The following is a 26,728-nucleotide window of genomic DNA, read 5'->3' as shown; positions in this document are numbered from 1 at the left end:
CCCAACCGTGAAGCACGGGGGTGGCAGCATCATGTTGTGTGGGTGCTTTGCAGCAGGAGGGACTGGTGCACTTCACAAAATAGATGGCATCATGAGGAAGGAAAATTACGTAGATATATTGAAGCAACATCTCAAGACATCAGTCAGGAGGTTAAAGCTTGGTCGCAAATGTGTCTTCCAAATGGACAATGACCCCAAGCAAACTTCCAAAGTTGTGTCAAAATGGCTTAAGGACAACAAAGTCAAGGTATTGGAGTCACCATCACAAAGCCCCGACCTCCATCCTATAGAAAATGTGTGGGCAAAACTGAAAAAGCATGTGCGAGCAAGGAGGCCTATAAACCTGACTCAGTTACACCAGCTCTGTCAGGAGGAATGGGCCAAAATTCACCCAACTTATTGTGGGATGTTTGTGGAAGGCTACCTGAAACATTTGACCCAAATTAAACAATTTAAAGGCAATGCTACCAAATACGAATTGAGTGTATGTAAACTTCTGACCCACTGGGAATATGATAAAAAAAGGAATTGTGAAAAACTGAGTTTAAATGTATTTGGCTAAGGTGAATGCAAACCCCCGACTTCAACTGTATATACTCAGCGGTGTCAGAAGAATGCCTAAAAAATGATCAAGTGGTACCTGAGCACCAAGTCTAGGACCAAAAGGCTCCTTAACAGCTTTTACCCCCAAGCCATAAGACTGCCGAACACTTCATCAAACGGCCACCCGGACTATTTGCATTGCCTAACCCTTTGCTTTTTACAATGCTGCTACTCGCTGTTTATTATCTATGCATAGTCACTTTACAAATGACCACGACTAACCTCTACACCTGCACATGTGACAAATACATTTTGACTTGATGTCAGCAACAGAAGTTCAATCGCCTACCAAGATCATATTTAACTAATTCAGACAGGAACTGTGGAAAATCTACTGCTGAAATATTGTGGATGAAAATTACATTGGATTTCCAATTCCAGGCATGCCTAATGATGAATTCAAACCCATTAAGAATGACAAATCTACAGTATATGAAGGAGGCATCATAATATTTTTTACCCATTTGATATTTCAAACAATAGACACGTTGATAGACGAGATATTTACAAGGACGAACTAGACATTCTCTGTGACTTCTGTACTGCTGCTGAGTCCATACATAACATACTGTAAATTTGAATGTCAAGATACAGTATCACCACAAATTACCTGCTTCTTCACAATGGAATTATTGCATAGAATCTGAGAGTAGGATTTTAAGTTTTATACAGAAATACTGTTCAAACCTTATCCAACAGAGAAAACATGGTTAAATAGTTTTTTTTAAAGACACTTCAGGAACTAATGAATTACAGGTTACTGGAAAAAGTGGTATACACATCAAAAATACATTGAACATAATTGTTTTTTACAAGACACCTGCAATAGTACATCCAACTGAAAATGTTTAAAATTTGCTGTGCTGTATATCAAAGATAAATATTTCAGTAAACCTTCTAGAGCCATAATGAATAAAGCATTCATTTGAACTCTTCCTTTTAGCAAATAAAATAAAATGCAAAGAATTGTGTATTCAGTCTGATTGCATGTCTAGTTCTGCTAGTATCAGGGACATTTGAGTCCTATATGGATTAAATGTGCTTTTTATTAATAACTCTCCCCATTGAGAACTGCATTACAATTCCAACCCATCTGTAACGATAGTAAATCATGACTCTTTGCAGGATCAATGGTCGAGCCACTTCCTTTAAGTTTGCAGGGTTCGGTGGTTTTAAAACAACCTTTGGACAGCATCATCTTTCAGAGTATAAAAATAGTCACTCCAAGAATCTTCAGAGCTTCTGTAACAAGTGCGGTGAGAGTCGGGAAGCAAGTTCAGGGACTGAGTGTTTAATATATAAACGCAACTTAATACAAAACAAGTAACACGAACAACGCACAGACATGACACAAAAACAGAAATGACGCCTGGGGAAGGAATCAAAGGGAGTGACGTATATAGGGAAGGTAATCAGGGAAGTGATGGAGTCCAGGTGAGTCTGACGACACGCAGGTGCGAGTAACGATGGTGACAGGTGTGCGCCATAATGAGTAGCCTGTTGACCTAGAGGCCGGAGAGGGAGCACACATGACAGTACCCCCTCCCAACGTGTGGCTCCAGTCGCAGGACAGCAACCAAAATGACGATCCCGGGGATCAGGAGCGGACCGGTCACTCCTGCTGATGCGCGGGAACTTGTTGCTGGCTGGGGCACGGGAACCTGACAGACCGGCTGAGGCAGGGGAGCCTGGTGATCCGGTGGAAGCAGGGGAGCCTGGCAATCCGGTGAAGGCATGAAAGCCTGATGAGCCAGCTGTAGCAGGGGAGCCTGGCGATCCGGTGAAGGCATGAGAGCCTGATGAGCCGGTGGAAGCAGGGGAGCCTGGCGATCTGTCTGAGGCAGGGGAGCCTGGTGATCCGGCTGAAGCATGAGAGCCTGACGAGCCGGTGGAAGCAGGGGAGCCTGGCGATCCGGTGAAGGCATGAAAGCCCGATGAGCCAGCTGTAGCATGGGAGCCTGGCGATCCGGCTGAGGCATGAGAGCCTGACGAACCGGCGGAGGAAGGGGAGTCTGGCGATCTGTCTGAGGCATGAGAGCCTATAACAGCTCCCGGACCCGAAGTCATTCCAACCGAAACAAAAAATGAGTGCGCTGAGAGTCGAGAAGCAAGTTCAGGGAGTGAGTGTTTAATAACTAAACACAACTAAATACAAAACAAGAAACACAAACAACGCATAGACATGACACAGCAACAGAAACAATGAACCAAAGGGAGTGACACATATAGGGAAGGTAGTCAGGGAGGAAGGTGAGTCTGACAACACGCAGGTGCGCGTAACAATGGTGATAGGTGTGTGCCATAATGAGCAGCCTGGTGACTTAGAGGACGGAGAGGGAGCACACGTGACAGCTTCTCTAGACCTTTAGTGGTAATGTAAAATTCAAACTGCCGCAATGGAAAAGGGGAAGATATACCACGGAGTTGCCTATCTGGTATTTATGTCACTTTTATCTTTCTTTACTTTTTAAGGTTTGCCATCAGAAATAAGCCTGCAAGCTGACTTCGGTCATCAGTCGAACTGTGTTTCCGCTGACACATTGGTGCGGCTGACTTCTGTGTTAAGCAAGTCTTGACCTTTGCCCCTCCTGAGCCCTTTGAGGAGTTGCAGCGATGAGACAAGGTCATAACCAGCTATTGGGGAGAAAATGGGGTAAACACAACAAATAATTAAAACAATTTTTTTTAAATAAGCCCACATTCACTCAAATGTCGTTTCCCAAGTTATGAGAGGTAGAAAAATAAAGCAACTACTGAAAAAACAGAATGAGCGGAGAGGACTGCCAAGCTACGGGTGCTTCGCTTGGAGAGAAGCTTTAAGAGAAAAGGATGTATCTGTAACGATCATCTGTTGAAGAAGGTGTGGACCAAAGCTCAGGTGGTAAGTGTTCATACTTTTATTTCACTAAATAACAAAAATCACAAAGAGAATGAACGAAAACCGAAACAGTCCTGTCAGGTGCAGAAACACAAAACAGAAAATAACTACCCACAAAAACCCTGTGGGAAAAAGCTGCTTAAGTATGGTTCCCAATCAGAGACAACGATAGACAGCTGTCCCTTATTGAGAACCATACACGGCAAAAGCAAAGAAATACAAAACCATAGAAAAAGGAACATTGAATGCCCACCCAAATTACACCCTGACCAAACCAAAATAGAGACATAAAAAGCTCTAAGGTCAGGGCGTGACAGTATCAAACTTTACAGGCTCAAATTGAAACTGGATTGCTATATTTTATCGACCCACTGTCTTGGAGTACCTGATGGTCAAATGCCGACCCTTCTACCTCCTGAGGGAGTTTTCAGCTGTTATTGTGACTGCTGTATACATTCCACCTCAGGATAGCAAGGTGCCGCTTAACTTCTTAAGGCTGGGGGGGCAGTATTGAGTACTGCCCCCCATATTATTAGTAGATTTGGATAGAAAACACCCTGAAATTTATAAAACTGTTTGAATGATGTCTGTGAGTATAACAGAACTCATATTGCAGGCAAAAACCTGAGAAAAAATCCAACCAGGAAGTGGGGAATCTGAGGTTTGTAGGTTTTCAAGTCTTTGCCTATCCAATATACAGTGTACAATTTGGTCCGATTGCACTTCCTAAGGCTTCCACTGGATGTCAACAGTCTTTAGAACCTTGTTTCAGGCTTCTACTGTGAAGTAGAAGAGAATAAGAGCTGATTGAGTAAGAGGTCTGGCAGAGTGCCATGAGCTCAGTCTCGCGCGCACCCGTGAGAGGTAGCTGCGTTCCATTGCATTTCTAAAGACAAAGGAATTCTCCGGGTTGGAACATTATTGAAGATTTATGTTAAAAACATCCTAAAGATTGATTCTATACATCGTTTGACATGTTTCTACAAACTGTAATGGAACTTTTTGACTTTTCGTCTGGACCTAGTGCTCGCGCCTCATGAATTTGGATTTGTGAACTAAACACGCAAACAAAAAGGAGGTATTTGGACATAAATTATGGACTCAGATTTTTGCATGGTGTGCTTTTTCCGTAAAGCTTTTTGAAATCTGACACAGCGGTTGCATTAAGGAGAGGTTTATCTATAATTCCATGCATAACACTTGTATCCTTTATCAATGTTTATTGTGAGTATTTCTGTAAATTGACGTAGCTCTTTGCAAAATCACCGGATGTTTTGGAAGCAAAACAATACTGAACATAACGCGCCAATGTAAACTGAGATTTTTGGATATAAATATGAACGTTATCGAAAAAAACATACATGTATTGTGTAACATGAAGTCCTATGAGTATCATCTGATGAAGATCATCAAAGGTTAGTGATTCATTTTATCTCTATTTCTGCTTTTTGTGACTCCTCTCTTTGGCTGGATTTTTTTTCTTTTTTTTCTGTGACTAGGTGCTGACCCAACATAATCGCAAGGTATGCTTTTGTCGTAAAGCCTTTTTGAAATCGGACACTGGTGGGATTAACAACAAATGTATCTTTCAAATGGTGTATAATACTTGTATGTTTGAGGAATTTTAATTATGAGATATCTGTTGTTTTAAATTGGCGCCCTGCACTTTCACTGGCTGTTGTCATATCGATCCCGTTAACGGGATTTCAGCCGTAAGAAGTTAACAAACTGTACAAGGGGGGGGGGGGGGGGGGGGGACAAAATGGCGCCGTAGAGAGAACACAGTGTTTCAGCGAGCTCTCGTGGCATTCGTAAATTTATATTTTTACATTAATCTCATAGCTTGAAAAAGTGGTAGAATTGGCTAAATAAGTTACCATATAATGAGTCTTGACGGCTATTTCGCAAAAATATCCGACAACATGCCCAACAGAACTACTAAGAAGTCGACCAAAACCACCACCCCTGTGGATGTGCATGAGGAGCTAGCTAACGTTAGCGAGGCTAACACCATTGCGGATCCAGGCACAATGGACCTGGTGATTCAAAAGATGACTGATAACATTACTAAAGTGATCGATGCTAAGATAAGAACGGTCTTGATGCAGTGGAAACTTCAACTACATCTATGGTAGGTGCGCGAAATGGCGGAGCACATTGACGACTTGGATAATCGAGGACGCAGATGCAATATTCGTGTTGTGGGACTCCCGGAAAATTCTGAAGGGACACGTTCAGTAAAATTCTTTGAGGAATGGATCCCTGGCTACCTACAAATGGACACTAAGGCTGGTCGTGTGAAGCTGGACAGAGCCCATCGCTCTCAAGCACCGATACCCAGTCCCAATCAGCGCCCACGGCCGGTGGTTATAAAGTTCCACATCTTCACCGACAAGCAGCGCGTCATGGACGCGGCTAGAAACATCGGCTCTGATGGTAGTCAACGTAAAAGTCCTAAGGTCTCATTCTTCAAAGATTATTCCACTGCGGTTGTACGAAGACGCAAAGCGTTTGATGAGGCGAAGGCTCGACTCAGGAGAATGAAGATGGACTACGCACTGTTGTACCCGGCCACATTGAAGATTATGGTCAACGGATCGCCTAAAAAGCTCTACACACCTGAAGAGGCTGCTGCGTTTATTGACTCTCTCGGGTAAATAACTTTTAAGCTGCACCTCAGCAGCATTGGATAACTTTGTTTATTTTTGGTTGAATCTGATCATGAAACAGTGGTGTGAGTCCTCACGTACTCCGGCTCAGTGATATTCGTATCTTTATTATTTTTCTTGCTAAAGTAATAGCCACTATAGCTCAGGCTGAGATATGTGTGAATCCATATTGGTGCCCAGGCTTGGTTTTAGGTGGAAGAGCCTCAATCTTCTTCTATTGATTTTCTTTTCCATACATACTGTACATTGCATTCTAAAACAGACCAGTTCTACAAAGTATGGGAACCTTATCTAAATTACCTAGAACCTGAGGTATCAGCTATTATGCTGCAAGGATTCTCGTAGAATGGCGGGGATCTATGTATTTCAGAACTACACTGTACGTTCCATGTGTGGAACCTAACCTCTTGGTTTAAACTGAGCTTTTTTTGTTTAATTTCTGTTTGTAAGTTTGTTTAAAATGTATGTATTGAGAGACGCAATGATGGTGATGGGGTGAGAGAAGCACCGAGCGGGAAGAGGAAAATGGTGTACGTATGTATGTGTGTGTATGTGTGTGTGTGCGTACGCGTATATGTGTGTATATGCATGAGTGTATGTATGTATATGTATGGGTGTGTGTATGTGTGTATGTATGTATGTATGTATGTATATATATATATATATACGCGTAGATATGTGGAAGTGGGTGCTGTTTTTCTTGTTTTTTTTCTGTGTGCTTTGTCTCTGTTGTTGTATCTCTTAATATGGGTGAAATTGTGAAATTCCAATAAAAATACTGTTACAAAAAAACAAACTGTACAAGACTATAAACAAGCAGGAAGACCTACACCCAAAGGCTGCCTTTCTGGTTTCTGCCGATTTTAATTTGGCGTCACTAAGACACGTGATGCCCAACTTCCATCAACCCGTCTCTAACGCCACTAGAGGCGATAAAGTCTTAGACCACTTCTACTTTACACACAAGCAAGCATACAATGCCCTCCCTCGTCCGCCATTCGGCAAATCAGATAACGACTCCGTACTCTTGCTTCCTGTTTACAAGCAGAAGTTGAAACAGGAAATACCCGTGATTTGCTCCGTTGAGAAATTGTAACCAGAATCAGAGGCTATGCTACAGGACTGCTTTGCTAGCGCTGATTGAAATATGTTTCGAGACTCAGCCGATAACATTGACAAGCTAACCACCTCCGTCACAGGTTTCATTATAAAATACATCAGCGATGTTGAACCCAAGTGAGGGTTCGCTGCTTCCCCAATGAAAAGCCCTGGATTAACACAGAGTTTGGTGCTAAACTAAAGAACAGGGCTACCACAAACAGAGCTATTGTAGGCAACACTGATGCTGTGGCCGAAGACAAGAATAAGTACAAGAAGGCCCGCTATGACCTCCGCAGAGTCACCAAACAAGCAAAAAGACTATATAGGAATAAGGTACAATCATATTACATAGGCTCCGCCGCCTGCCGTATGTGGCAGGGGCATCAGTCCATTACGGATTACAAAGGAAGACCCAACCGTGAGCTGCCCAATGATGTCTCTCTACCAGACAAACTCAAAGCATTTTATACACGCTTTGACAACAACATCGAGACGGGTGTGAGGGCCAACACCAACCCAGAGGATTGGGTGATCTCGCTCTCTGAGGCCGACGTGAGAAGGGTCTTTAATTAGGTACATCCACAAGGCCACAAGGCCTGACGGGCACGCTCTCAGAGCATGCGCAGAACAGCTGGCAGGCATATTCACAGTCATTTTCAACCTCTCCTTGTCCCAGTCTGTAATCCCCACATGTTTTAATATTACCACAATCATTCCTGTTCCTAAAGACTCTAAGGCTTCATGCTACAATGACTACGGCCCTGTAGCACTCACTTTTATAATCATTGGGTGCTTTGAGAGGCTAGTTATGGCACACATTAACTCCACCATCCCAGACACCCTAGACCCACTCCAATTTGCATACCGCCCTAACAGATCCATAGACAATGCGATATCAATTGCTCTCCACACTGCCCTCACCCACCTAGATAAGAGGAATACCTACAGTATGTGAGAATTGCTGTTCATTGACTACAGCTCAGAGTTCAATACCATTGTCCCCTGCAAGCTCGTCACTCGTCACCAAGCTTAGGACTCTGGGTCTGAACACCTCCCTCTGCAACTGGATCCTGGACTTCCTGAAGGCCGAACTCAGGTGGTGAGGGAAGGCAACATCATCTCAGCCACGCTGACCCTTAACACAGGGGCCCCACATGGGTGTGTGCTTAGTCCCTTCCTGTACCCCCTGTTCACCCACAACTGTGTAGTCACTCACTACTCCAGCACCATTATCAAGTTCACTGACGACACGACGGTGGTAGGCCTGATCACCGGTGACGATGAGTCAGCATACAGGGAGTAGGTCAGTGACCTGGCAGCCTGGTGCCTGGAGCAACAACCTCTCCCTCAAAGTCAGCTAAACCAAGGAGCTGATCGTGGACTACAGGAAACGGGGGTTCTACAGCTGTACCATTGAGAGCATATTGACTGGCTGCATCACTGCGTGGAATGGAAATAGCACCGCCCTCGATTGCATGGCGCTACAGAGAGTTGTGTGGACAGCCCAGTACATCATGGTTCCACCTGTCACCAGAGGGCGGCAGAGACCGTCCTAGAGACATTAACGACACTCAGGTGTGTCCAATTTAACTCAACATTTTTTTTTTGGTTAAAAGAGGTGTGTTTTCTGTTGTCCCTTGTGGAAGCTTGAATTGTTTACAGTGTGCATTAGTTTCCTGAGTGAGTTTTTGAGACTTAGTGTTTGTTGTTTTTCAAGTGTACTGTGATCCTGTAGCTACCGTTTCTTAGAAATGTATTACGTTTATTCTTAACCACTGATTCTTCCTCTGGTCTCTTCTCTGCACCTGGGTCCAACCTCGTCACGTTCCACATCGAGGAACTCTATATCAGGCAGTGTGAAAAGAATCGTCAAAGACTCCAACCACCCAAGTCATGGACTATTTCCTCTGCCGGTGCATCAAGTCTGACACCAACATGCTCTTGAACAGCTTCTATCCCCAAGCAATACGACTGACAAATAGCTAACAAAATAGCTTCATGGACTATCTGAGTTAAACTTGTATATTTATTGAGCTTTTATTAAAATCTTTGCACTGTCTCTATGCACACTCACACACTATCACTCTCATACACACACATGCACGCACACACGCACGCCCCGCACGCACGCACGCACGCACACACACACACACACACACACACACACACACACACACACACACACACACACACACACACACACACACAAACACTCACTCCATCATTAAGTCACTCACACATAATATGCACATACTATACATTTACACACCAGCACACTGTCATGACTGTCCTGACCAGGTCAGGTTACAGGAGACCACAACCCTACAGATTATCTCTCAACCCCAACAGAGGAGGAGAGATCTAGGGGTCTGAAGATGTGGGGGGTTTTATGACCCCTCACGCCCCTGGTAAATCTCAGGCCACAGACAAATTCCTTTGTGCTGTTACTATGGAGAACCAGACTCAAAACATTAATCATGAAATAAAGGGACTTTGTAACAATGGTTTCCGTCAGCCACAATGGTGGCCATGACGATAGATGGAATATGAAAATGTATGTAATTTTTGTTTTGTTATTAAAGGTTAATAGATGCCGTTATTACAAAAACATTGTAATGTGAAGGGTTTTCCTAGTATATGTTTGATGTTTATACATTGTACATTGTATGGAAAATATCCAAATCAAAGAGAATGTTTTGGGGAAGATGAAATGTTAAGTTAGTTGTCTAAAATTGGATTTGAGTAAAATCTGGACCTTGCCTCATTAACTTGGTACGCCCAGAGTATTGCCCTAAAGGCGGCTACGCCCACTTCTGACCCAAGGGTATAAAACCTGTGAGTATAGAATTTACAGGAGGACTACGTGACCCCAGCTGCAGCAAGTTCTAAAAAAATCAGCGAACCCAGAACGCAACGCAAGTTTGAGGACAAAAAAATCATTTTCTACCCAAGCTACGGATGAGTAGCTGTGTCTAAGCGGGTGAATTCAAGTTGAACCACCTAGCCTCCATCTCCCATCGAATCGTGGTATCTAAAGGGTTTCATTCCTATGCTGTGAGCTCTGAGCTACAGAGCTGTCTGTCCTCAGAAGACCCCTTCCAGAGAAAATGTTGAGGGAACAGACTCCTAAGCCAAAAAGGACACGGACACCGGGAGGACGAGCAGGGAGGTGCGCAGGAGAAGTGCGTCATCGAACAGCAGAACGGTCCACGCAGAGAATCCTCGGAGATCATCCCCATGTAATTACATCATTATATTCTGACCCATAAGAGCGGCAGTTTGTGGCAAGGCCAGGGTTAGAATAGCATAGCTGACAAATTCACCCAAATGTATATTTCTCTTGTGTACTTTCTTTTTTCTCTCTCTTTTGAAATCCTCATTGTGGGTAACGCGCCATACTGTGTTGGCCCGTTATACTAAGTTCTAATCAATAGCCTATAATGTGTTTTGTCTATGTGTAACTTTTATCATCATTTTAGCTTTTTAGTAAATAAATATTCAACTAAGATTGGTGTGGTACGAACTCATTGGTGAGACCCGGGTCCGTGCAGATTCCCGGACTATACGACGATCAGAACGAGATTGGTAGAGGTAACTGGTTAATTAGCGGCTGTTGTAAAATCGATACTCTGATATTCTTTGAGTTCATTTGGGAAATAGAAACTCAATAAAAACTAGTTTTCCCATGGTGCCCCAGGTTAATGAGTTAATAATTGCTTGATTCAGTTAATCACACAATTATTAACTTGTAATCATTCGATGAGCAACAGTCGTCACATTAACTAATACAACGTCATAACAACACCCACTCACATAAAAGCTGCTGCTACTTATATCCTGTTGCACTGTCCCCTCACCCCTATAAATAAAATATCTACCTCCATCCCTCCAGTATCCCTGCACATGTAAAATCATTTTTGAAATATTTCCTGTATATAGTATGCTTACCTACTTACTTAATTGTGTATTTCATATTTCCTATTATTTTTCTCATGTTTTTTTTCTACTAATACATTGTAATTGCATTGTTGGTTTTTCAGTTTGCAAGAAAGGCATTTCACTGTACTTGTGCATGTGACATTAAAACTTGAAATTTATTCCCATGCTCTGTCGTGCCAGAGACAGTGAGGACCTGTGTGCAATCCCCCCAGTTGGTTAGACAGAGAATGATTCCTGGATGACTGGTTCCCAGTAAGACCATCTCCCTGAGAGGCTGTTTTACTGTCTGGTTTCTTTTACTTTCTCTTTAAAACAAGACAAAATAAATAAAACAAATCAAAAGCATTTTTGGATCAAAAGTACTGGCAATACTACAACTCTGCCATTTATAACTATAGATAGGCATTTATGAAATGTTATAAAAGCAGAGGGCATACTGTCATATCGTCGATCACTACAGTAACTAGTTGTCACTAGTTACCACAGCTACAAAGTACAAATTGGCTATATTGTATAAATATTTTTGTAGAAATAGGCAGGGTTTAGCCATAATTATGACTTTGGATGTGGTAGCTAGTGACAACCCCTCCAGATGATGGTTATAATGTGATCGTAATGTATGGATGCTGGGCCTCCGAGGTCTTGATCTTTGACAGCTCTCCTGTAGAGCATGAAGTGTCCTGATGGAGACACTCCTTCTTAGGCATATTTGCACACCAGAGTCTCATAACCCACCTATCTACAGTGCTGGGCCAATTGTGCGCCGCCTCATTGGTCTCCTGGTCGCGGCCGGTTGTGAAACAGCCTGGAATCGAACCAGGGTCTGTAGTGACACCTCTAGCACTGAGATGCAGTGCCTTAGATCGCTACGCCACTCAGGAGCTCATCTAAAAGAAGGCCTGGTTATGGAGCTTCCACCAGGGGGACGGTTAATTATCAAAAAGTTTATTAGCAGGGGGCCTCCCGAGCGGCGCACTGGTCTAAGGCACTGCATCGCAGACCTGGATTCGATCCCAGGCTGTGTCAGAGCCTCAGTGACCGAGAGACCCATGAGGCGGCGCACAATTGGCCCAGTGTCTTCCGGGTTAGGGGAGGGCTTGGCCGGCCAGGATTTCCTTGTCCCATCGTGCTCTAGCGACTCCTTGTGGCGTGCCAGGCGCCTGCAAGCTGACCCCAGTCGCCAGCTGGACGGTGTTTCCACCGACACATTGGTGCGGCTGGCTTAAGCGAACAGTGTGTCAAGAAGCAGTGCGGCTTGGCAGGGTCGTGTTTCGGAGGATGCATGGCTCTCAACCATTGCCTCTCCCGAGTCCATAGGGGAGTTGCAAGGGGAGTTACAAGATTGTAACTACCAATTGGTAAAAAATGGGGTAAAAGTACACAAAAAATAATATATATATATATATATATATATATATATATATATATATATATATATATATATATGCAGTATATATATATATATATTAAATGTTATATTAAATGTTTATTAGCAGGTAACCCTTTCCTTCACCACCACAGCTGATGTTAAGCCTCAACATGTAACTGAAATCAGAGTGATCTGAGTGACATCTGCCAACTCACTCTGGCTTGTAATAATAATAATATATGCCATTTAGCAGAAGATTTTATCCAAAGCTACTTACAGTTATGTGTGCATACATTTTATGGATGGGTGGTCCCGGGAATCTAACTCACTATCTTGATGTTACAAGCGCCATTTTCTACCAATTATACTACAAAGAACCACTAAGTGGTTGTTCTGTTCACTTTATCACCTTATCAACATCAGGCTGCCTCAGAGAAAATACACTACATGGCCAAAAGTATGTGGATAAACCCTTCAAATTAGTGGATTCTGCTATTTCAGCCATGCTCGTTGCTGACAGGTGTATAAAATTGAGCACACAGCCAAACAATCTCCAATCTCCAAGAGCTCAGTGACTTTCAATGTGGCACCGTCATAGGATGCCACCTTTCCAACTAGTCAGTTCATTAAACGTCTGCCCTGCTAGAGCTGCCCCAGTCAACTAAGTGCTGTTATTGTGGAAATGTCTAGGAGCAACAACAGCTCAGCCATGAAGTGGTAGGCCACACAAGCTCACAGAACTGGACCAACGAGTGCTGAAGCGTGTAGGGCATTAAAAATGGTCTGTCCTCTTTTGCAACAATCACTACCGAGTTCCAAACTGCCTTTGGAAGCAACGTCAGCACAAGAACTGTTCGTAGGGAGCTTCGTGAAATGGGTTTCCATGGTCGAGCAGCCGCACATACTGTAAGCCTAAGATTACCATGCGCAATGCAATGAGTCTGCTGGAGTGGTGAATCACGCTTCCCCATCTGGCAGTCCAACAGACTAATCTGGGTTTGGCAGATGCCAAGAGAACGCTACCTGCCCGAATACATAGTGCCAACTGTAAACTTTGGTGGAGGAGGATTAATGTTCTGTGGCTGTTTTCATGGTTTGGGCTAGTCCCATTAGTTCCAGTGAAGGGAAATCTTAACGTTACAGCATAGAATGACATTCTAGACGATTTTGTGCTTCCAACTTTGTGGCAACAGTTTAGGGAAGGACATTTTCTGTTTCAGCATGACAATAACAGAAATGAATGTGTCCAAACATACCCTGAAAAGTTAGACTTAATTAGAACTTTTCTAATAGTTTGCGGACCACTATTAAAGCTCCTATGTGTTTGATGAATTAGTGAGTAATACTTTTAGAAAAGGCCATACTTTTAACTGCTCTGTGACTCAAGTAAAAATAAACAAATAAAGTTGGTTTGGTGCTTGCATCTCTCTGCCTGCCTGACAGCCTGCCTGCCTGTCTGTCTGCCTGCCTGCCTGTCTGCCTGTCTGCCTGCCTGTCTGCCTGTCTGCCTGCCTGCCTGCCTGCCTGTCTGCCTGTCTGCCTGCCTGTCTGCCTGTCTGCCTGCCTGCCTGCCTGCCTATTATTATCCTTTTTAGATAAAACTATACTAAATATATTCACGTCACCAAATAGTTGATTATAACACACTGTTTTGCAATGAAGGTCTATAGTAGCCTCAACAGCACTCTGTAGGGTAGCACCATGGTGTACCCAGAAGACAGCTAGCTTCCATTCTCCTCTAGGTACATTAACTTCAAAACAAAACCTAGGATGCGTATGGTTCTCACCCCCTTCCATTGTTTTACACAGTAATTATGACAACTTCCGGAGGAAACCTCTAACCTATCAGAGCTCTTGCAGCATGAAATTACATGTTGTCCACCCAATCAAAGGATCAGAAAATTAATTTAGTACTGAAAGCAAAAGATAGTTCAGCCAACTCAAGCAGAGAGGGATGCTATGTTAACTAGCTGGCTATGACTATCCAACACTGGAACTTTTCCAAGTCAAGGTAAGCTTTTGGTTTGATTAATTTATTGACACTGGGGCCGACCGGAGTAACTGCTAAACTGTCAGTGGCGACCCGTCATTCAAGCCCTAACTTTTTGCAAAAAAAATATTATAAAAATATATACGCTACCGTTCAAATGTTTGGGGCCACTTAGAAATGTCTTTCTTTTTGAAAGAAAAGCAATTTTTTTGTCCATTAAAATAACAAAAAATGTATCAGAAATACAGTGTAGACATTCTTAATGTTGTAAATCACTATTGTAGCTGGAAACAGCAGATATTTTATGGAATATCTACATAGGCGTACAGAGGCCCATTATCAGCAACCATCACTCCTGTGTTCCAATGGCACGTTGTTTTTGCTAATCCGAGTTTATAATTTTAAAAGGCTAATTGATCATTAGAAAATCCTTTTGCAATTATGTTAGCACAGCTGAAAACTGTTGTTCTGATTAAAGAAGCAATAAAACTGGCCTTCTTTAGACTCGTTGAGTATCTGGAGCATCAGCATTTGTGGGTTCGATTACAGGCTCAAAATGGGCAGAAACAAAGCACTTTCTTCTGAAACTCGTCAGTCTATTCTTGTTTTGAGAAATGAAGGCTATTCCATGAGAGAAATTGTCAAGAAACTGAAGATCTCATACAACGCTGTGAACTACTCCCTTCACAGAACAGCGCAAACTGTCTCTAACCAGAATAGAAAGAGGAGCGGTGCACAACTGAGCAAGAGGACAAGTATATTAGAGTGTCTAGTTTGAGAAACAGACGCCTCACAATTCCTCAACTGGCAGCTTCATTAAATAGTACCCGCAAAACATCAGTCTCATTGGCAACAGAGAAGAGACGACACCGGGATGCTGGCCTTCTAGGCAGAGTTCCTCTGTCCAGTGTCTCTGTTCTTTTGCCCATCTTAGTCAGTTTGAGATATGTATTTTTCTTTGCGACTCTGCCTAGAAGGCAAGCTTATGCCAAGACTTTGTCTTGAAGGTCCTCAGAACATTTCAAGAACATGTTATTTTTAAGTTTGACCTAATATTACCACAACATTCTTAGCATGCAAATGTGTATTCCTTAAAGCCGTTTGGAATACATCCCCATGATGTTTGAATGGAAATTTGAGGCATTTTAATTTTAATTGTATTTCAACAGCGTTTAATCATACAAAAACAACCATATTTTTTTTGCACTTCATATGTTGACAATATGCACATTATTTCACTTGAACAGTACTTAATCTTGGAAATACTATATTTTTGGTTATGTCAAATATATTTCATAGCGGTTTAGATGGTACAATGATTCTCTACACTATCATTTCTTGTTTTGTCACATAAACTGAAAACAGTGGAACTATTAGAATTTTAGCAACCAGAAAATGGCAGAGCCATTTTTGCATCATGCATCTTTATAGGGAATCTTAGCTAATGTTCTGGGAATGTTCCCGGTTTGCTGGGACCATACATGAACATCGTCGTTTCTCCTACGCAACAGCTGGGCGTGACACAGGTTGATACAGGGATCAGACACTCACCGTCCATCCTCCTCCGTCCGTTGTCATGTCACAGAAGACCTGGAAACCAGCAGGGTAGTGCATGGGAAAGACAGAGTAGATCCCGTCCTCCCGCTGACCACTTGCGTAGATATCGCTGCAGTCCCGAGGTCTGGAGCCTAGCGAGATCAGATAGACACCAGATTAACTTTTAAATCCTGGATTTTATCATATAAATTATTAAATGAAACCAGTGAGCTCCAACATTTTCTTCACTTAATAGTCAGCCGTCTGAATCTGTCCAGACAGCTTCACTTCATCATGTCCAAATCCTGTACTTTATAGAAATGCAATTTTTTTACAAAAATAATTTGTGGTATCAGAGGTGTAGTATGCAAACATATTTCAGTATGAAGCTGTGCTTTTTTTCCTTCTAGTGAAATTGTGAAATAGCCTTGTCAGGCATTAAATACATCTAGTTGGCCAAACATATGGTTTACTTCAGCTCAAAAGATCAACCATTTCTACAGCTGACATGGTGTAGTTAGGAGATGTCCATGCACTCATTGCCCTTTTCTCCTTCCACCAGCCACCACTGGTGTCCATCCATAGGCCTACCATTGGAGCAGCCTTTGGGCCGGGCACTGCGAACAGGTGCTCTCTGGAGGTCTGCCTTGAACTTGCTCTTCAGGTTCCCTGTCTCCTTCTGCATGGAGTTGAGAGCATCGTTCACTGAGTTCATCACCTTCACCATGTTGATCTGGCTCTCAGACAGCAGCTGGAAACAAACACACAAACCTTTCATTAAACACCCACTCCGTAGTTGGAAAAACAACTCAACAACACACACACACACACACACACACACACACACACACACACACACACACACACACACACACACACACACACACACACACACACACACACAAACACACACACACACACACACACACACACACACACACACACACACACACACACACACACACACGCACACACACACACAAATTAGATTACATTTCCCTTGATAGACATAGGACTAACAGCACACCCCACACAATTGGGAGTAAATGTAATTAGAAAAGGGATCTCCCTGAGTGTGAGTGTTCATTCATTAGAATGAGAATGTTTTAGGAAGTCCACAGTAGCCTCGTAATTACTAGACTGGAATCTGAGTAGCGAAACAGAATGTAGGCTTGCAAGACATCCCGGATGGTTGTATGAGGTTAAGGCTACAGTAAGGAGAGGTGACATAGGAACTCTTTGGAGACCCACAATGCCCCGGGGTTGACATTGATGACAGCCGACGGGAGCGCACTTCCTGTGCACATGGTGAAAACATGATCACTCTCTGCACATATTCCCTCCCACATGTCCGTCCCCCTCTTCCCCACCCGCCCCCTCCCTAACATGCTTCTGTAGCAACGACACTTGCCTGTCAATCACGAGTGGGCCTCAAACGACAATGCTAGTATGAAAAATACATGCTAACCACAGGAGGTGTACACTCCACTCCTCTCTTCTCTGATCTGCTGAAGCCCTCTCTCTTCTCACACAGTAGCAACTCCTACAGCAGTTTGATACTGTACTTTGTGAATATAAAACTATGAGCAGTGGTTCCACAGTATGTGTACTTACAGCAATAGGTCGTCTTGAAAAAATGTGCAATGACATATTTTGCTCTAGGATAGGATTTGCTCGAACTCTCGGCTTGGAAAACGTGATGTAGGCCTACAATCATAATTTTAAATCATATGTGCTCTACATAAAAAATAACTATAAATATGACAAGGGGGTGCCAAATCTAAAAATTACACTGTGCTTTGAGATTCAGTTATTACCACCTTAATAACAGAAAACACATCCAGAGGTCTCTCCATTGAAATCAATAAATAAATTCCCCCACCTCTCTCTCCTTTCCTCCAAAACCGTTTTTCTTATCTCCCTCTGGCTACTATTCTCAACACTGTCAAATGGCTTCCCAGGAAGCGCTGCCTGGAAAGCACAACGACACTCCTCGCATTTACCTGCTACCTTGTATGAGGAAGAAGGCCTCGGCTCTAGTCTTTAAATGTCAATTTCGTCTGAGAGTGTTTCTACAGCTTAGGCTTTGGGTCTCCGACACTCGGTGTGTGAATGTAAATGTGACTGTGCAGCAGAGTTGGGCTGGCTGTCAGTGAGCGGATGCCACTTGAAAAGAGGGCAGGGACAAGGGAGGGGGAGAAGTGCCAGCCAGTATTAATTTAACGGCTCGGGTGACATATGAATCGAGGTGAGTCATGCCTCCTTCTTGATTCCTATGACTATGCGAGGGTAGAGACGGCAAAGGGCAGAGACGTTTGTTTCTGTAACAGAGGCTATAATCACCCCGGCCCTGATGGAATGTAGCACTGTAGCGACGGACTGGGTATCTATCGCCTGTAGTGGTCGTTCTAATGAGCTTACTTTGATAATAAAGTGACGATATGCAGCAGAGCTCTTGCAGGACTGTGAACTCCCAGCAGGTAGTGAACTACTACAGCACCACCTCTATTCCTTTTTTTAAGGAGATCGAAATTCCAATTCCCTTTGGTATTCCATTATTTAGGACAGCGTGGTAGAAAGGAGATAAGGAGACAGATGCAGAGGGGGTAGTTAGATAGGAAGGGCTCAAACAGGTTTAGAATTCCTAGGGGATATGGTTTAAAGTCAGCAGCACTACTGTACCAATAGACCAGACTCTGGAACCATCCACTTCTACCACAACTGTTTACAAATGATGCCCTGCAAATAATATATGTGACATTTATCGAAAAACCACTACCCTAGAAAGGACCGCAAAGATAGTTTCACAGCCCCTATACCTCACACTCCTTATGATACCATTTTTGCTTGCCATAGCAACCTACAAAGTTCGACTAAGAACAATATGGAATTGTTTTGAGATGTTCATACCAAGGATCATTTAGATATTTGATTTGGAATTTTAGGACCCCTTTAGTTATAAAATATACAGTATATATATATATGTATAACATTTATTTGATGAAACATAGAATTTGTCCTTAGCGCTAATAGCCCATAGAAACACATTGAATAACAGATTCATACATGGAGAAACAGATAAAACAGTCATAAAATAAATCAAAAGGTAGTTTGTTTTGAAGTGTTTGTCCTATATCTGAAGATCAGGAAATGATATATCTATTCTTAAATGTAACCCCTTTTTTTAGGCACTAAACTACAGTACTTCCATAAACGAAATACTTCCCTTCATTTTTTTTTACTGGTACTTGGCTACCTTCAGACGAGTCTTGTGAGGCTAGTGGGCGTCTTAGAACAAAACAACCAACATGTAAGAGTCTCATATTTCCATAGACAGGTCATAATAGATTGGTTTAATCTCAGGGTTATGACCACGTCACAGCCATGATACAAATGTCACAACACATGGTCTCTAATGTATTATTGCTTAATTATGGCCTACTTAGCTGTTTTGATTCCCCCTGGTAAAGGGTAGAAAAGACAGCAGGTTAGAAAAGTACAGTAGATCTCTTTTTCCATTTTGTAGTTTAATCCAAGAGAACTGCTGGTGGAAACGCCTTTATGCGCAAAAATTGATATAATAACCATCATAAGTAAACTTGGAGTCACACGATAATATGGTGTGTGGTTCTCCCACTATGACTCGAGAAACTATGCAGTTTATTAGGCTACAGATGAACTCTCACAGGGTGGCGAGAGTGCCCGGTGATGAGCTAGCTGCTCCTTTCCAATACATTTTGAGGATCTTATTCTGGTGACATGATGATTAAAGCTTGACTGCCGTTTGACAAATAAAAATATTCTCGCTCTTATCCATAATAATCTCATCATGCAGACTCCCCTAGCTGCACTGTATCTGTGAGCCGTTGGCTAGAGTGCACGTGCCAAAACCAGAGTAGGCACATTTGCTATTTAACACAGTTTTTGTGACAAAACTATCGGCAGAGCTGAAAATGCGATGGAAACACATTGAACTTTAGATTTTTATTCTGTAAATGAAAACGTAAGCGAAAAAGTATATTTTGTGTGTAATCACGCACAGACTTTTATCCACAACATGTCAGTTTGGTGGAAACACATCACTGCTGTGAAAATGGCATATGTTCTTTATGCGAGTTCTAGAATATTCACATGGAAATCTGTCACCGATTGCTACTGTAATAGATTTTCATTCAAAATGGCTTTTTTTTGGGGGGGGGGGCATTTTAGCCAACAAATATTTCTCAAGCAAGAATTTTGCTAGGACTGCGTGTGATCTGAGTGGGGAGGGAACATTTGAAACCAGCTGTTTGGAACTCGCTTTGTTATTGGTCTATTAACCATGGAAAAGCACAAACTCCCGCCCATGAAAACCTGCTGATTAGAAGGTCCTGTGTAGATTGTATTTTCAACCAGCAACTATCAGGAAATAACTCTGATCAAATGTTTTCACACTTTTACAGTGTTAGTTTCATCAGCTGTCGTACAATATGATATTAAACACAGGAACAACATAATTTTGACCACAATAGGCCTTTAAAAGGTTTGACAACTAGGCTATGGAAGACGGTATTGTCTGCATCCCGACATACTCTGGTGCAATTTAGGCTCTAGTTACTGTTGCATGGATCTTGATGATTTGTTGCTTTGTATTTTGCATTTCACCTTCTGCTGCTACAGTATCATATGAACAGTATCCTACAATATGTAGTCTATAGTATAAAGCATTTTGTATTTTCCACGCAGATGGTGTGTGTGTATTGAGATAATGAGGGGGCTATAGGGTGTCTTCAGGCCTCATTAGTGACAGGGCTCCTGTGCAGAGTCAGGCTCCCAGGGTTACATTGCCATCCGGGTTTCAAAGGCACTCAGAGGACACATACTTAGCATATCACCATTACCATTCAGTAGGAGATGAAAGCTCCTCTATTGATTAGAGAGGGGAACAACAGCATTGAAAATGCATGATAAATGCCAATACTGCAGCAGCTTCACCTGACTCATTCACCATGAATAATCCCCTTTTTGATAGGTGTTTGAGGGATCATTGGTATCCTGTTCTGTATACATGTTGGGTCCTCAGTTCAGATTCTTCAAAATCACTCTCGAATCAATAGTGACAAAAACTAAATATGTTGTGTGTGTGAGACTCACTCAACCAATGAAAGGATCATTTGGTAATCGCAAGTGAAAATGCCCCTGTGCTATGAATACAATTTATGGTGTGTTTATTCTTTACCCCCTGAAAAGAACCACTATGTAACACGTTTATGACAAGATAAAAGTACCTAACCTTGAGCCTTCCTCAGCAAATAAATATTCACATTCTATACGGTGAGTGTATGTATCCGTCCCCTGGTAGATCTAAAGCCTGCTGGAGGCAGAGCAGCCCCTGGGATGTGACTATAGCTTATTCTCTAGGTTATCACCTCCCTAATGGGACTCAAGCATAATTTTCTTTCTTGTGAGAAAACGTAATAAAAATTGACTGATCTGAACGGTGCTAAGAAAAGTCCACTGCGCATTAACTCATACAGTAGGTCGTGTTCATTAGAGGAAAATGGACTGTGTTGCAAAGAGTTTTTAAATGTTTTCCATTGAATGCCCTAATAAACACACCCACGTTGATGCAGAGTTTAAAATGACACTGGTCACACCTCTGTCCACAGAGTTGATAAGCAAGTCTTACAATGGCCGAGCAACAGCAGTCAGACTGCCCCCCAAAAAACGATATACACTATGTTACGGTAAATGTGTACAGACAGTGTTATTGTCTTCCTGATCCAGGACTAATCGGATTACAATGGTGTATTTTGTATTAGTGAGAAACTCACAGTGATAATGGTGTGTGTGTGTTTATATGTGTTTTTATATGTGCGTGTGTGCTTTCGACAAATGTTAACACAGGTACTTGAGAATGAACTCCTCCCGCTGTCAGGCTGCCAGTGGGATATTGCAGATTTCATTTAAAAAAATCTCATTCTTATCACAATGGGGATTGATCAAATGCGTGAGTTTGAAATTAGTGCTGATGGGAAAACTAACTGTTCATATCAAAATAGCAGAACAGACAAGTTGTCCTCTATTAGTAACAGCATACAGTACCAGTCAAAAGCTTGGACACACCTACTCATTGAAGTTTTTTTATACTATTTTCTACATTGTAGAATAATAGTGAAGGCATCAAAACTATGAACCAAAAAAGTGTTAAACAAATCAAAATATATTTTAAATTTGAGATTATTCTAAGTAGTCATCCCTTTGCCTTGATGACAGCTTTGCACACTCTTGGCATTCTCTGAACCAGCTTCATCGAGAATGCTTTTCTAAAAGCCTTGAAGGAGTTCCCACATATGCTGAGCACTTGTTGGCTGCTTTTCATTCACTCTGAGGTCCAACTCATCCCAAACCATGTCAATTGGGTTGAGGTAGGGTGATTGTGGAGGCCAGGTCATCTGATGCAGCACTCCATCACTCTCCTTCTTGGTCAAAAAGCCTTTACACAGCCTGGAGGTGTGTTGGGTCATTGTCCTGTGGAAAAACAAATGATAGTTCCACTAAGCGCAAACCAGATAGGATGGCGTATCGCTGCAGAATGCTGTGGTAGCCATGCTGGGGGCAGGTGGGACGGTAGTGTCCCACCTGGCCAACATCCGGTTATACTGCAGAGCGCGAAATTCAAACTACAGAATTATAAATATTTAACTTTCATAAAATCACAAGTGTAATACATCAAAATAAAGTTTAACTTCTTGTTAATCCAGCCGCTGTGTCAGATTTCAAAAAGGCTTTACGGCTAAAGCACACCATGCGATTATTTGAGGACAGCGTCTCGCATACAAAACCATGAAAAACATATTTCAACCAGGCAGGTGCGTCACAAAAGTCAGAAATAGCGATATAATAAATGACTTACCTTTGACAATCTTCTTCTGTTGGCACTCCAAAAGGTCCCAGTTACATCATAAATGGTCCTTTTGTTCGATAATGTCCTTCTTTATATCCATAAAAACTCAGTTTAGCTGGCGCGCTTCAGTCAATAATCCACCCAGTGTTCCCTCCATCAAAATGCATACAAAATGAATCCCAAACGTTACTAATAAACTTTTCCAAACAAGTCAAACAACGTTTATAATCAAACCTTAGGTAACCTAACACATAAATAAACAATAAAATTTAAGACAGAGAATCGTTATTGTCTTTACCGGAGAAAAATACCAAAGAACGCGCTCTCATTCACGCGCTTGGAAACACTACAGCCAAAATGGGAGCCACCTAGAAAAACTACAATTTCTGGTGAATTTTTCCAAAACCAGCCTGAGACTCTTTCTAAAGACTGTTGACATCTAGTGGAAGCCCTAGGAACTGCAATCTGGGAGGACTTCACCTTATAATAAAAGTGACAGCCATTGAAAATAGTGGTAGGTTGAATTTTTTGGTTTGTCCTCTGGGTTTTGCCTGCCATATCAGTTCTGTTATACTCACAGACATAATTTTAACAACGTTAGAGTGTTCTCTATCCAAATCTACCAATTATATGCATATCCTAGCTTCTGGGCCTGAGTAACAGGCAGTTTACTTTGGGCACACCGGTTGAAACCAAAAATCTCAAATTTGGACTCATCAGACCAATGGACATATTTCCACCCATCTAATGTCCACTGCTTGTGTTTATTGGCCATAGCAAGTCTCTTCTTATTCGTGTCCTTTAGTAGCGGTTTCTTTGCAGCAATTCAACCATGAAGGCCTGATTCAAGCAGTCTCCTCGGAACAGTTGATGCTGAGATGTGTCTGTTACTTGAACTTTGTGAAGCATTTATTTGGGCTGCAATTTATGAGTCTGGTAACATTAATGAACTTATCCTTTGCAGCAGAGGTAACTCTGGGTCTTCCTTTCCTGTGGCAATCCTCATGAGAGCCAGTTTCATGACTGCACTTGAAGAAGCTTTCAAAGTTCTTGTATGTTTCCCTATTGACTGACCTTTATGTCTTAAAGTAATGGTGTACTGTCGTTTCTCTTTGCTTATTTGAGCTGTTCTTGACATAATATGGACTTGGTATTTTACCAAATAGGCTATCTTCTGTATACCACCCTTACCTTGTCCCAACACAACTGACCGGCTCAAACGCATTCAGAAGGAAAGAAATTCCATAAATTAACTTTTAACAAGGCACACCTGCTAATTGAAATGCATTCCAGGTGAATACCTCATGAAGCTAGTTGAGAGAATACCAAGAGTGTGCAAAGCTTTCATCAAGGCAAAGTGTAGCTTCTTTGAAGAATCACAAATATAAAATATATGTTTAACACTTTTTTTGTTTCTACATGATTCCATATGTGTTATTTCATAGTTTTGATGTCTTCACTATTATTTTACAATGTAGAAAACAGTAAAAATAAAGAAAACCCTTGAATGAGTAGGTGTGTCCAAACTTTTGACTAGTACTGTCGGCTATTTCAGCCACACCCGTTGCTGACAGGTGTATGAAATCGAGCACACAGCCATGCAATCTCCATCGACAACCAATGGCAGTAGAAGGACCTTACTGAAGATCTCAGTGACTTTCAACGTGGCACCATCATAGGAAGCCACCTTTCCAACAAGTCAGTTTGTCAAATCTCTGCCCTGCTAGAGCTGTCTCGATCAACTGTAAGTGCTTTCATTCTGAAGTGGAAATGTCTGGGAGCAACAACGGCTCAGCCTCAAAGTGGTATGAATCATGTTTCACCATCTGGCAGTCGATGGACAAATCTGGCTTTTTTGCGGATGCCAGTAGAACACTACCTGCCCCAATGCATAGTTCCAACTGTAAAGTTTGGTGGAGGAAGAATAACGGTCTGGGGCTGTTTTCCATGGTTGTTAAACTTTTAAGCTATTATTCAAACCAAAAACCTGTAAAGAGTAAATACAGTGCATTCGGAAAGTATTCAGAACCCTTGACTTTTCCACATTTTGTTATGTTACAGATGTAACGTCTGCTTCCAACTCACACTCTCAAACATGTAGATCCATGTAGATCCCGATTGCTCAGTTTAGCTGGGCGGCCAGCTCTAAGAAGAGTCTTGGTGGTTCCAAACTTCTTCCACTTCTTCCACAGTAGAGGCAATGATGGAGGCCACTGTGTTCTTGGGGACCTTCAATGCTGCAGAAATGTTTTGGTACTTTTTCCTAGATTTGTGCCTCGACACAATCCTGTCTCGGAGCTTTACGGACAATTCCTCTGACCTCATGGCTAGGTTTTTGCTCTGACTGTCAACTGTGGGACCTTATATAGATAGGTGTGTGCCTTTCCAAATAATATTCATCCAATTGAATTTACCACAGATGGACTCCAATCAAGTTCTGGAAACATCTCAAGGATAATCAATGGAAACAAGATGCACCTGAGCTCAATGTCTAGTCTGGATGCTTATGTAAATGAGGTATTTATGTTTTTTTATTGGTAATATATTTACAAAAGTTTGTAAAAACAGTTTTTGCTTTGTCATTATGTAGTTTTGTTTGTAGATTGATGAGGAAATGTTTCATTCAATACATTTTAAAGTAAGGTTGTAACCAAACAAAATGTGGCAAAAGTGAAGCGGTCTGAATACTTTCCCGAATGCACTGTATCTATCTAGAACCTAAAATGGTTATTTGACTGTCCCAATAGGAGAACCCTTTAAAAACCCTTTTTTGGTTGCAGGAAGAACCCTTTTGGTTCCAGGAAGAGCCCTTTTGGGTTCCATGTAGGACGCTTTCTACAGAGGGATCTACATGGAACCCAAAAGGGTTGTACAAAAGGGTTCTCCCTGGAACCAAAAAGCATTCTCCTATGAGGACAGAGGAAGAATCCTTTTGGAACCCTTTTTTCCAAGAGTGTATGAGTTTCATGAGCATATGCAGCAGTAGAGGCAAGCAGTGAATGGTAACTAGCAGAAGGTTGACCAGAAGGTCTGTGGCCTAAATGTCAGGTGGAGAATAGTGCAGTTATGCCCTTGAGCACAATACTTAACCTGGATTACTTGAGTACAGAACATACTCTGCTAGAAAAATCTAAAATGGGACAGCTGTGGAAGTCACTTTGGTGGAAAGACACCACTAAGCAAAGTAACCATTAAACTCCCACTTTCCAGGGGTCAGATGAGGAATGGGGCTTTGGGGCCTATGGGGCTTTGAGGGATGTGCTTTAACCTGGATAAGTCGGCCTTGCTCCGTTTGCAGAGTGTTGAGCTCTTGTCCCAGGTTCCCCTGGCCTCGCCTTAGAGATTCGTACTCCAACCTGAGCTGGCTGGCATGGGCCGAGAGCTTGGCCACCTCCTCAGCCAACTTCACCAGCAAGGCTCGGTCCTGGCCCTTCACTGACTTTAGGCTCGTGTCGTGGTCGGTCAGCGAGTGGAGCAGTGAAGTCTGCACACCCTCCAGCCGCAGGAAGTTGTTGTTGTAGTCGGGGCAGTTGGGGTCGATGAAAATGTTGATGCGTGAGCCGTCGCCCCGCTCGACTGTCACCAGGGCGTTGCCTTCATCCTGGTTGGTGGAGATGAGTGGGGGGCCGTTGTTTGTGCCGGGGGGCGGGGCTTGGTAGTGGTTCATGAAGAGGATGGTACCCGTTGCCGTCACGGCCAGGAGGACGGCCACGAAGAGCATGATGGTGCACAGGAAGTAGCTACAGCCCATCCTCTG

General features: G+C 42.5%; 1 protein-coding gene across 1 annotated transcript in view; it reads right to left on the bottom strand.

Annotated features, from left to right (window-relative positions):
- fibcd1 (fibrinogen C domain containing 1) overlaps positions 1-26,728 on the bottom strand; it is a 119,442-nt gene that overhangs the window by 62,481 nt on the left and 30,233 nt on the right. The window contains exons 3-5 of the mRNA XM_036979470.1: positions 26,240-26,725; positions 16,677-16,836; positions 16,101-16,237 (exon numbers count right to left, since the gene is read on the bottom strand). Of these exons, the coding sequence (XP_036835365.1) occupies positions 16,101-16,237; positions 16,677-16,836; positions 26,240-26,725 (783 nt within the window). The remainder of the gene's footprint in view (positions 1-16,100; positions 16,238-16,676; positions 16,837-26,239; positions 26,726-26,728) is intronic.

Source organism: Oncorhynchus mykiss, chromosome 6, assembly GCF_013265735.2.
Source record: "Oncorhynchus mykiss isolate Arlee chromosome 6, USDA_OmykA_1.1, whole genome shotgun sequence".
Lineage (NCBI taxonomy): Eukaryota > Metazoa > Chordata > Actinopteri > Salmoniformes > Salmonidae > Oncorhynchus > Oncorhynchus mykiss.
This window is presented reverse-complemented; position numbering and strand designations above follow the sequence as displayed.